Source organism: Cebidichthys violaceus, unplaced genomic scaffold (assembly GCF_023349555.1).
Source record: "Cebidichthys violaceus isolate CVI_PGR_0920_01 unplaced genomic scaffold, fCebVio1.0.p SCAF_1, whole genome shotgun sequence".
NCBI classification, from domain to species: domain Eukaryota; kingdom Metazoa; phylum Chordata; class Actinopteri; order Perciformes; family Stichaeidae; genus Cebidichthys; species Cebidichthys violaceus.
In genome coordinates this window covers 22,565,107-22,578,023 of record NW_027176262.1, presented here as the reverse complement: position 1 = coordinate 22,578,023, position 12,917 = coordinate 22,565,107, and the positions used below count along the sequence as shown (strand labels likewise).

The following is a 12,917-nucleotide window of genomic DNA, read 5'->3' as shown; positions in this document are numbered from 1 at the left end:
TTCCTCTTTCATCTCTTTCTTTTTTTTTCTCCATTATCCACTTCCAGCGGTGTTTACACAACGACCTGCAGCCGGTGGGCTGCCAGCATCAATTACTAGAGCGGCTCCATTGCAATCACAGGTTATCCACCCCTCTATCTGTCTATCGCACACAGGTATGAATCTGCAGCTTCACTCCAAACACACGGCTGAAGTGCAACCCATGTATCAGGAGGTAGTGCTGAGAGTCACGGGGGCAAATGTTTGACTTGTAATGTAAGAGTGGGATGGATGGCTGGTAGACTGTGAGCATAGTCCCTGAAAATGACATTCGGTAAAAGCCATAATATAATGTTGGCCTCTTATCAATTTAAAGCGAAAGCCTGCATTCAAGGACTCGCCAGGTCCTTGTGAGGATGAGTCCGCCTACAGGTGGGAGACTGACCATCTGGTGACCTGGTGCGGTCTGAACAACCTCGACGCTCTGAAGACAGTGGAGATGGTTTGTGGATGTCCGGAAGAATGCAGCCATACCTGCACCCATCACCGCCGCCAAGGACAAGGGCAGACTGCAGCGCATCACTCGCTCTGCTGACAGGGTGATCGGCTGCAATCTGCCGTCGCTCCACGACAATGTTCGCTTCAAAGACCCTGAAGCGAGGGAGAAAGATTGAAGCCGACCTCTCTCACCCCGGACATAAACTCTTCGAGCCCCTTCCATCTGTGCAGGAGGATGAGGTCCATCAGGACCAGGACCTCACGCCACACCAACAGTTTCTCATCAACAAAGCCCGAGACCCCCACTGACTCCATCGTCCCCAGGACACACCGGTACACTCCCCTTCTATGATTCTATATTTTAATACACTTGACACTTTTACAGTACACTTCTGTTATCTGTCTGTCTGTGCACTATATTTTATATTTGATTGTACATTTCAATATGTTTCTATTTTTTTTTTTGCACTGTGTTGATTGTTTAATCTTACGCACTATCCACCACGTCAAATTCCTTGTATGTGCAACATACTCTGGCAAATAAACGGTTCTGATTCTGATACAGCAACTGTCCAAACCAACCGCACCAGAGTTTCATTAAAAAAAAAAAGACTAAATGTTGGCTAATGAAAGCGCCCTTACCTAAAGAAACTTACAGTCTAATATTACAAACAAAGGGAGGCAGATACTGAACAGCTGCCGTTAGAGGAATGTACATTATTTATATACATATATAGCTTTCTGGGCAACAGTTATTGTACAGAAATCTGTAGACAGTGTACTACCATGTATTCATTTTCATGGGTGAAGGTGATAAGGGTCTCTTGAAGGCCCAGTTGATATCCTGATAAACCTGGGCTGACTATTTGCTGCAGATGTGTCTGTATTTATGGCTGAAAACGCTAAATGGAACTATCTATTTTACTAAGTGAATGTTAACAGCCTTCATCCTGCATGACTCACGTTACACAATATTCACACAGGGAGAAGATCTCTCTCTCTCTCTCTCCCTCTCCCTCTCTCTCCCCCCCCCCCCCCAATCAGGTCATTCTCTTGAAATACACCCTATAATTTATGAATCTATGTGGTATTTTCCATTGATTCTCAGGGTAACTGCACAGTAGCTGCATCAGATTTACGGGATATTCACTGCAGGCATGTTACCTGTAGGGCTGTGATATAAGGGGACATGTTTCTGTTGGAAGGCAGCTGTTATTAAAAGGCGCTGTGAGGTTATGGATTCATGTTGAAAACTCTGGGAGACGAGTGAGAAACAGCTCGACTGCAGCCCCTGATATATATACATATAGTTGAACTCATTCATCTTTAGGTCTTTCCTGTTGCGTACATTTGCCTTGACTGCTGACAAAAGTCATCCTAAAACAATAGCGTCTAACCTTAGACTGCACAACTGCGTCCAGCTGCATAGAGAATGAGTTGGAAATGTATCTAAACCCCATTTTTATATTAAGTTCAACTCAAGTATTTGCTATTATAAAATATTAAAAGCAATGATAAACATTGAATAGACAATCAATACGGAGAGAAACAAGATAAAATCTATAAAAATGTGTTTTAGAGGATAGATGACGGGGTTTCTTTAACTATGGTTTCTAGACCTGGTTCACCCATCTATACTGGATCGGATAATCTGGGGGTTCATTGCTTCACATATAGGCTATCTGATGTTTTCATCTGGACGGTTAAGACGCATGCTTCGTGATTTATTCGCTAATTTGGTTATCAATGTGCTCTGTCACGTTCTGCTTTCATTGACACACAAAGTGTTCCAACTAAGCCTCACTTCAACATCGTCAACGTTGCTTTATTATTCGTTTGTAAACAAATAGTCATTCTTGAGCAGCATTATTTAGTGAACTCACTATTGTAGACTGTGCTAGTTCCATGCCAACAACAAAAGTAAATAAATCAACAAATACATAAAATAAACAATATTCTTAGCAGCAAATAGAGTTCAACCACACAGCTGCTCCCCTTATTAATAACTAGGTATTAAACAAATCAATATACACGTAATAAATTGCTGGTATTGCCTGTCTGACTTGTGTGGGTTTTATTGCTTTTGAGACGACAGTGGCCAGCATCTACTCAGGAAGAACGTAGCCACACTTTCAGTCTTTTTCTCCGGTCTGCCACGATGTGCGTCTCACACCGTACTGAGCCCGAGTGTGTGTCAGAGCGAAGCACGACTCAGAAACACAGACACAGAAACGGAAAGAGAAGGTCTGCAATGCTGACTTTTTTTTTGTATTTCACTCCGGAACTTCCAAGGCGCCGACAGCAGCGGGGGGGGGGGGGTCAAAGCTTCAAAGCATTCGGGTCAGCCTCAGGAGCAACATCAGAAAACACTTGTTCAGATAGATAGAGGGCATATTTTCTTGTTTAGTTGGGAAGACTTGGTGGCATTATGATGATATGATTGTATGTTACAACATTCTGTGAGCCCAATTAAAGTGTCCAGACCAATAGATTAATTTCAGCCAGAAAAAAAAAACAAAAAAACGCCCATATATATATATATATATATATATATATATATATATATATATATATATATATATATATATATATATATATATATATATATATATATGCAAGATAAAAGTGTTCCAGCTTTGAATGTGAAACTACTTCATCATGAGCTTGAAGAACGTTCCGCTCTGGGTAATGAGCGATCCCTCAGCGCTGAGGACGGCCTCATAGGATTGATTTTTTTTTTGGGGGGTTTTTAATCTGTTTCCTCAAAGAATTTCTCCTTGCCGGAGCTTTATCTCTTATTGCCCTCTCTCCTCTCCTCTCCAATCCAGATGGTCTGTAAGCTCAAAGACTGCCAATCTCCTCATTTTGTAATTAGCAGCCTTTCATATTCACTCTGTCTCTCTCAACTCTTGAGCAAATAACGGCGCCCAAAAGATCTACCGGGTCATAAACGGCTGCCGTCACGCAGAGAGGAAGTGCAGGAGGGCTCTCTGACGATGCAACCCACTTCTGAATGAACACTGGACAATCCGCAACATCAGAGTGTGATATCTAGCACGTCAAGAGGAAATCCAAACGAGGTTTTTTTTTGTTTTTTCTCTTCTGCGCATGGAGAAACGGGAGGAACTGAGAAGTGCCTCTGCCCCTCATCTTAAACATGCAACATGGCCAAGAAGAGAGGAAAATCACATGGACCTGACTAGACGTGAAGGGAAAAAAAAAGACTGTGATTCTCTGTGTGTGTTTATGTCCTGCCACAGTGAACACCCTGTGGTTCACAGAAGGTAAACAATAAAGAAAAAGTCTGCCTGGTCCTCTGTGAGCTGGGAATAGCTATTAATAGCCCATCCTATAATTAAATTAAACCTCATTTCAGCACAAAGGTAAAATCAATCTCTACAGCCAATGAGAGACTTCAGAGCGCTCGATCCCTCCTCAAAAATGTGTCGTTCACAAACACACCTTCCAGGCATTATCATCCTGGATGCGATTTATCTGCAGTGCAGCTACGCAGATCAGCACTTGCATCGGCTGTACACGGGCTGCTACGCCTGCACACTCTCCCCTTCCGTCTATGCAACGAAGACCACACACGCTATCCAGCTTCTGTGAAGGCATTACATTATAAAGTGCATGCTCTCATGATTTTAAATGAGGTCTACAGTATGCACTGGGTGAAGAGGCAACCACTTGATTGCAGCTGGCTGGTGAGGAGATCACAAACTAACTATGATCCGAACTTTAATTGCCGTACATGATTTAAGAGTTTGATTGTGAATTTGGGTTAGGGTTAGGAAACGAGTTGGCCTGAAAGCTAGCATTGATGTTTTTCCCAACTAATTTAATCATTTTTATCTTCCGACAAGCAGAGCATTAGTATTCATTTGGAGCGGTGCTTCTGGTCACCTGGTGAATGTGAGTCCAAGATTCTCTGCTCTGTTAGCTCTGTGAAAAATGTCGTCTCTTTAGCTGCTACATGCTCCACTAGGTGGTGCACACACAGCTCCCAAAATGACCCCAACGGTAAACGTGCCTGTTGGAAAAAAAAAACCACGGTTAACGTCGACAGCCTTACGCTTGATTTACGGTCGACGGATGAGCGAAGTGTCCGCATGGCCAAAGTGACGTCACACCATCAGATGGCGATTGGCGATTATTTTCTCGATCAACCGATATGTTCGGTCTATAAAAATATTGATGTCAGGTGACGTCGTAAAAAAAAAAAAAAAAAAATGCTTGTCTTGTCGGATAAACTGTCAAAAAACGTAAAAGTTCAGCTCAGTTTATATGAAGGTAGATTTGTGTCTTTATTACGCAAAAAAAAAAATATGTTTTGAAAGCAATTTTCTCGCACTGCAATCAAAAATCAAGTTTGTAAGTGAAAATATATAACAGAACTGAGAATAAATTATTTGTTAGTTTTGCTTATGAAACTATAATTTTTGGTTGCAAAACAAAAACCTTTGCTTTCAAAACCAAAAGCTACGGTTTCAAAACGAAAAGCTACGGTTTCAAAACCAAAACCAAAATGTAAAGCTACGAGTTGAGTTTGGACGTAGTGGGCGGGGCATACGCTGCTGAATGAGCCAGGAGTTTCTATTGGTGGGTTCGACTTACGTTACATGCACGCAGAAAGTGAAGCTTCATGTCAACAACGCCTCATGTCGTTCTTTAAAAAAAGAGACTCTACGACACTAACAACATGAAAACAAAGTGAAGTGCTAACAGAGCAATAGAATGTCAACTTACCTCCATGCCGCTCATCACAGTAACCTCTACAGTGGAAGTAGATGCCGGGATCCAAGTCGAACCCACCAATAGAAACTCCTGGCTCATTCAGCAGCGTATGCCCCGCCCACTACGCCCAAACTCAACTCGTAGCTTTACGTTTTGGTTTTGGTTTTGAAACCGTAGCTTTTGGTTTTGAAACCGTAGCTTTTGGTTTTGAAACCGTAGCTTTTCGTTTTGAAAGCAAAGGTTTTGTTTGCGTAATAAAGACACAAATCTACCTTCATAAGTTTACTGCCAGGAAACACAACAAAACTGGCAAAACGTTCACATTTGAGAGAGCGGAACCACCGAGTCCTTCGACAGCGTTGCTTGAAAAATGATTCACGCAGTAAATTGAGCATCAAAATTGCTGCCGATTCAATTTCTGTTGATCGACTAACAATTTCAGCTCTACAAAGGAAAATTCAATTTCTGATTGACAATCCGACTGGTTGCTCTCTGACAGCTGCTTCCAATTAATCACCAGCGTAAATTAGCCGAAACCCATAATGGTAATAACCTACCTAAAACATGTACTGCGTACTAGATTTTAAAAGGTGTTTGTGATGTAGTCCAGCATTAAAGAGCTGAGCGTGAAACCAAAATTAGAGACTCTGAAAGCTTCCTCATAGCCGCAAATCTGCGATTCACTAAAGCGGAGATAGAAAAACACAGTTTCTGCCTCACACTCTGTGTTCAGACACCAGTGTGACGTCAGGCCATTTGGCAGTGACAAACAACAAGCAGACCGGCGCCCGGCTCCAGGTGAGACGGCCCCCCCCCCCCCGCCACCGCCTCGTCTCCGACCTCAAACGGCAGCGGGGAACCGGCTGCTGTGTGCATAGCGAAGAGCTGCTCCCCGACACAGGCCCGGTGTGCTTCCCCATGACAAGCGCCTATTAAATTGAAATTAGCACTGTTTTGTATGATCAAATAAAATAACAGAGGTCACGGGCTGAATGCATTAGCGCAGGCCTCGGTAGAATTCAGAGAACATTGTGCGCTGCTTGTTGATCAGGCTGTCTGGAGACCATTTGCCAGGACAACAGCCCGACACACAACCAGCTGTTGTGGCATAATATAATACATAAAGTCTGTCATGTCTTAAACTGAGTTGACTGAGCTGGATTCGGGGTATCACTGACAGCATCAAATAAAATATTTGTTTGCGGAAAAAAATGTGCCAGCAGTCTATTCCCGAAACAACGTGGCAAACATGACAGATTCAACAGTAAAATACTGGCAAACATTCACGGTTCACCTTCACAGAGGCGGAGAAGGAAGCCGAGAGAAAAAGAGAGAGACTGTTCATCAGCATCCTTCTGCTCTATTTTTAGCTTGACGCTGAATCTCAGCAAAACAGCAGGTAGGCTACCCATTTATTCTATTTGGACAGCAAATGAAAAAATATACCACTTCGGACAGATCCAATTTCATCAAATATGACAAATAGGAAATGCTCCGAGGTGCCATATCTCACACTGAGCGCGGAAATGGTTCATAAAGTCTTAGGGAGGACAAACAGTAGGGATCAGTTAAGACTCTGGGAGGGAATGATGACGAAGATGACTAAAAGAAAAATCTAAAATTCTGAAAGAGATTTGGCAGAACAAGACTCTGGCTTCAGAATGCAGCTGGAACTGAGCATCAGCATTTCCCTATACAAAGTCAAATTAAACAAAAAAACAACATGGCCAAGAGTCAATTGTCATCTTTGAATGTGTATTCAACAACATTAAGAGTCTGCAGCCATGCTAGCAGCCCTGTGCGGTTGTCCTAGCCGCAGCGGTGCCTTGAGCTAAATGCTAACGTTATTATGGTAAACTAATAAACTGGACATCTGAAGTGTTGAATAAATTTAAATATTATCCAGATACTGACGCCAGATGAAACGTTAAAGGACCAGTGTGTTGGACTTAGTGGCATCTAGCGGTGGGAATGCAGAATGGTAACCGACTGAATACCCCTCCCTTCCCTGGCCTTCAAGTAACAGAAAAAATGCAAAAGGCTCCCTCTACAGCCAGTGTTCGGTTTGTCCATTCTGGGCTACTGTAGAAACATGACGGCGCAACACGGCAGACGAAGCCAGAACCAGAATGATTCTTAGTTTCAGGTGATTATACACTAATAAAAACATAGTTTACTGTCAATAGATGCCCCGGAATCCTACACAAAGGACCTCAAAAGGCATCGCTTAAGTGACTACAATTCATCTTCAGGGGGACATGAATGTGTGCACCAAATTTCATGGTAATTCATTTATCAAGACATTTAATCCAAAAACCAAAAAAACGCAACGTCATGATGGCGGCGCGAGGGGAAAGCCAGGGATCACGGACCACCAAAGTCATTAACAGTACATCATCTGGGAAACATGAATATTGTAGTTCACACCAATCCATCGAGAAATGTAACGGTATGAATCAAAATATGGATCTAGTGGTGAGGCTACATTCAGGGGATCAAGGAAGACAAAACATGTCATGGCAATCCAGCCAATAGTAAGTTAGTTGAGATACCTCAGCAAGGACCAAAAGTGATGGACCAACCAAATGATCGAAAACAAAAACAAAAAAAAGTCTCTGTTTGAGTCACACCTGCTTTGTTTTGAGGACTGACTCAGCACAGCCCCCATCATTCCTGAACCCTCATTACTGCTCGAACCATCTTAGTCAGTGATTCTGGGCACAAGGCCATCGTTTCTGCAGAAGCTGAAAAAAAAAGGCGCTGTAAACTGTAAAGACGGTCCATAAATGCTTACTTTAATGGTGAAAGATTATGAAAAAATCTATACAGCAGTCCTATATTATCCTTGCCTTTCATTTCATCATCCTTACCCTAGATAACAGTGCCGATTTAGCTCTCATGTGAATGTTTAAACTAGAATTAAGAAGTGTAGAATCCCTTGCAGCCCTCTTATAATTGAAAATGACAAAAGATAAGATACCCAAGTGAAAGTCCTGAAATTATAAAAAAAAGTCCGCCCCGTCCACGCACACGTCCACTTTGAAGACACAATGATTCTACGAGAGCCGCTCTGCCTCACAAGTTATGACGTGAGCCGAGGTCAAGCGATATTTAATGAAAACAGAAACGCTGCCTGCTTGAAATATGAACGCGCGACCATTCAATGGGCGTACTGCCCGCTGCTTTGGCTCTACCACCGGCCTGCTGGATCCCCATCGCAGGGTCCCCATGATTTCATAGAGCTGGGGCTGAAATGATGCAAAGGCCTCACAGTGTAGTTCCCATTAGCGAGGGAATTTTTTTTTTACGGTGAGGCTCAATGCAAGATAATTTAAGATGAACTGAAGAGGCCATCCAGTTGCAGCTGAAAAACAAACAAAAAAAAAGACTCTTCCATGCATTCAAAGAACCAAATTTGTATTGTGAGATTGTGGAACAAATTGTCGGTGACCTGAGAGGCTGCACCTGACATCTTCAAGTACAATTGACACAGATTTGGCACACGTGAACATGCAAACAAACTGTGTACGAACAGCGACCCGGACATCCGCGCCTCGGTTTCCGAATGAGAATGACCTTCAGCATTTTACGTTTGCATTTATTCCTGTTCGTGTTTGTATCATTTACAAGGTCTTTTATTAACCATGTTACTGGCTTGTGCCTCATGTCGGAGCTACTGTGCTGCCAGTCTTTCTTCAAATCCTCATAGCTCTATTTCAAATTAGAAAACCAATGCACTCCTATGTAATTGTTGGCCTCGGAGTGATTTAAAAAGACACGACGCAAGATAAATCCAGATTCAGAAAATGCATTGTCTAAATTTAAGGAGCCCAAGTGGAGATTTAATGGGTTGATCTCAGCCCGGCACTTCTTCTTGACGACAGGAAAATATTGTATTCCATTTCAGAGACGATCCACTTTGCATGGCAGTGCACCCTCATATCCAGTGAGGATGTAGACGGCAATATTTTAAAGCCTTAACCATATTGAATAAAATCCCCTCTCCATTGTGACACGTATTGTCCCCACTGAGAGTAATAATGATCTGATATTTTATTGATCTCCTAGCAGGGAAATTCTCTTTCTGCCCTCGCTCCTCGTGGAAAAGGGCGGAGCACAAACCCCACATACAAACAAGCAAGCCTGAAGCTGAGAGAGATTTAGTGACTTGCTCAAAGGCTCTTCAGCTGTGCAGAGATAGACCCCGGACCCCCCACCGATGAAAAGCTGGACTAGACACAATGCCCCCCCCCCCCCCCCCCAGCAGGCCCCAGCATGAATGTCAGGTTTTTACATTAGCTAGAAAGTATAACCTGTGTGTTGTTGCATAAAATACACAAATAAAAGAAAGTCACTGGGTGGTCTATTACGCCGCTGAAAATTGCAGTGCTTTCTATTTCATCTACTTCATCTATTGCCTCTTTCTTTGAGCCAGCATACTGTTAAGGCAAAACTACGTTTGAATGGGCAACAATAAAGCGGTTATGCAACAGACATGTCACAACCTCAGAGCGCAGCTGTCCTGTAAACACTGGCGCACACACCTCATATCCAATTAACAATCAAATGAGCTGCATACGAAACCGCCTGCTATTATTAGCAACGCACTGAAGTCCTCTGGATTATTCCGGGGTTAATATTGTCCTGGATATGAATTTTTTGAATATAGTGCAATTGTATGAATAGAGCGCATGAATAGAACAACAGCACGCATTGTGCGCTATTTGTGTCCTGTTGATGCTGTGACCTGATTGGAGATTTCAGCAAAAGTTTCTTTTGTATTTACTAAATACGCTCACATCCTGAATTGTAATACGTGTCAGCTGTTACCAGTTTTTTTTATGTGTGTGTGTGTGTTGTTGTTTTTTTGCCTATGGGACCCTGCAGCATCACCGAATCTGACGGGTCACATATTTCGATGGAACACTGGACCCGCAGAGACAGACAGGACAGACAGACAGATATAAGGACAGACCAAGCTGGACAGTCCACCGGACACGGACACACGGACACACACACACACACACACACACACACACACACACACACACACACACACACACACACACACACACACACACACACACACAGGTCCGTTTTCAGACCGTCGCACATTCCTACAGATTGCCTCCAAACATGCAGCACGCGGGGCTGTGCGCGCGTGCCAACATCCAGCGGCACGAGACGCGGGTGTCTACCTGTTAGCACGAGACTGTACACGTAGCGTGCCCCTTACCTTTTCCTCTCGTCTCCTTTGACATAGTGTCCTCTCCCGCGTGTCTCCGTCTCTCTGCGGTCACTCAGCAAAAGCCGTCACGTGAAGTCTGCGCGTCAACGTGTCGTCGGACAGTTAATTAAACGGCGGCTCTTCCTCCTCCGTCCCTCTCCCGCCCGCTGCACCTTGACGCCTGCCGGACTGAAGCGGGGGTGAAGCAGGCACGGGGAGCTACAGCTGCCGCGTCGGTCTCCTCTCACCGTGGGGGGGGCGACAAGAATAGAGGAGAGAGAAAAAAATACTAATTCTGCAGCTGAGCTCTCATTCACCTGAGTCAAGTCTCGGAGCCTCTGAGCATCGACCCGCCCATGCCGCAGACATACTTTGGGTATTTGTTGTATCTGTGCAGACTTGGCTCACATGTCATGCCCACCCTGCAGCTCTCTCTCTCTCCGCTAACATCAGCCAGAGTTCCCCCCCCCCAAAAAAAACAAGACCCTGGTCTGCAGCTCGACTGCCTTCCAGCAGTGCGCGTGATGCTGAATGGCGTCCGTCCTCTTTTCCTCTCACCGTGTCTGACTTTGCAAAACGCTCATGAATAGCCTATCCTAAGTGAAGGGAGGGGGGGGGGGGGGGGGGGGGAGCTGTTGTGAAAACACAAATCATTTCCATTGGATGTATTGATGTATGGAAATAACCCAATGTGTTGTATATAAACAAATCAATGTAATGTCACACAAGTAGCCCCTGTTGTAGACTTTATATTTCTTATATGTAAAAGAAGATGAGGTATAGTGTTCTACACTGATGACTACATTTAAAGTTAAAGTGAACGTCATACAGGGTGTGGTTGTAGCATATCTGCTATAGGCTATATAAAATAATTAATATTCCTGTCTGCACAGGAATATAAGACGCATTACACATGTCAAATACAAAGTAGGTAAAAATCCTTGCGAGTGTCACACATAAGCCTGTATTGTATAGGCTACAGGACGGCTACACAAAGCCTTTTTTAAGAGGATGAAGAAAAGATGAGGTGTAAGGATGAAGAGCAGGAGAGACACTAAATCACTGCAAACTAAGGATGAAGGGGTGACAGCTAAAACACCTGTCAACCGTCCATCACCGAAGCAGCAGGTAGACCGCCTTGGTCACGTAAGAGGGCAGGAGAGAAAATCAAGAAGTGCCTCAGAAATATGAAATAAAGCCCTCTGCACGAGGACGATTCCTCTTCTCCCCTGTCGCTTCCTAGGGATAAAAGAGAAATGAAGCATATGAATCAAATCCTTTTAAATCCTGTTGTGAGATCTGGTCTAACCTGACGGATGCTTTACCTAATGGGTGCCTCTAATTCACTTTTAAGCTCATCTTGACCTGCACTACTGCAATACCTGACCCGAATTAGCTGCAAAATAGGAGTTCTCACTGAGCGCTTAAACATTACGCTGTATAGCGAGGGAGGCCGCCGTGACGTTGACACCTGCTGTGTTTAGCCCTCCTCCTCCTCCTCCTCCTCCTCCGCACACAGCAGGTCACACAGTCCCAGAGCGACGGTCGCAGGTCACACAGTCCCAGAGCGACGGTCTGGTCGGGGTGTCATTTGGCAGCCGCGTCCACACAAATGAATATTGATGGAGGAAAAAATGCCTGTGGCCGAAAACGTTGCCCTGGAATCTGAGAGCTGATACGCGCTACGTTTCCAAACTCTACGCGAGGAAAAGATGCAGCCAATTTGTTTTTCGTCATGAAAGCCAGTGACAACACACTGCTGGTCCGGCACACTGAGCCGAGATCCCACAAAGAAAAAAAAAAAAAAAAATGGGACAAAGCCTCAAGGCCAGGAGGCCAGCAAGACAGATAGCACTGATTACACCAAACGGCTGCACTGACTGGATACAAGTGAAATAAAAAAAACCCAAAGGCTAATTGCATTAAGTGAATTTCTTCTGCAAGAAGAATTCTCTCCATGCCACTGAGCACATAACTCTGAATCCTACAGCGGGTCCACATCAAGACAGGTTGATTTTACAGCAACATGAAAAACGGAGAAAAGAAAAACAGCAGAGAGACCACCAGACCAGAGGCGTAAAGTGTGTGTGTGTGTGTGTGTGTGTGTGTGTGTGTGTGTGTGTGTGCGCTTCACTCCTCCGACTCCAAATATGTATTTAATTCACAGCTGTAGCTCCTGGTTTCTTCGTCTTTTTACTTGCAATAGAAAGGTTATCGAGTTCCATTGCGGTATAAGGATATGAATACTTCATCCATCTTTTGATCAAGCATCATTTCAAAGATACATTTTATTTGGTTCATGATCAACAAGTGCACGGTTGATCATTTCTGCTTCAATCTGAAACCATTAGGTAAACAACCGAGGCTCCGCTCAGCAGACAGGAAAGCGGGAAGTTGAACGAGTTGATGAGTGAGGATCAAGGTGAAGCCGCTCCTCCCGCTGAAGTGTGTTATTCTTCTCCTCCATCTTAACACC

General features: G+C 44.0%; 1 protein-coding gene across 3 annotated transcripts in view; it reads right to left on the bottom strand.

Moving 5' to 3' along the window:
- The window catches only part of pitpnm3 (PITPNM family member 3), a 70,685-nt gene extending 59,807 nt beyond the window's left edge, over nucleotides 1–10,878 (bottom strand). For all 3 annotated transcript variants that reach the window (XM_068715610.1, XM_068715618.1, XM_068715626.1), the window contains exon 1: nucleotides 10,451–10,878. In XM_068715610.1, coding sequence (XP_068571711.1) covers nucleotides 10,451–10,475 — 25 coding nt within the window. In that variant the 5' untranslated portion in view covers nucleotides 10,476–10,878. The remainder of the gene's footprint in view (nucleotides 1–10,450) is intronic.
- Between the last annotated feature and the right edge of the window lie 2,039 nt (nucleotides 10,879–12,917).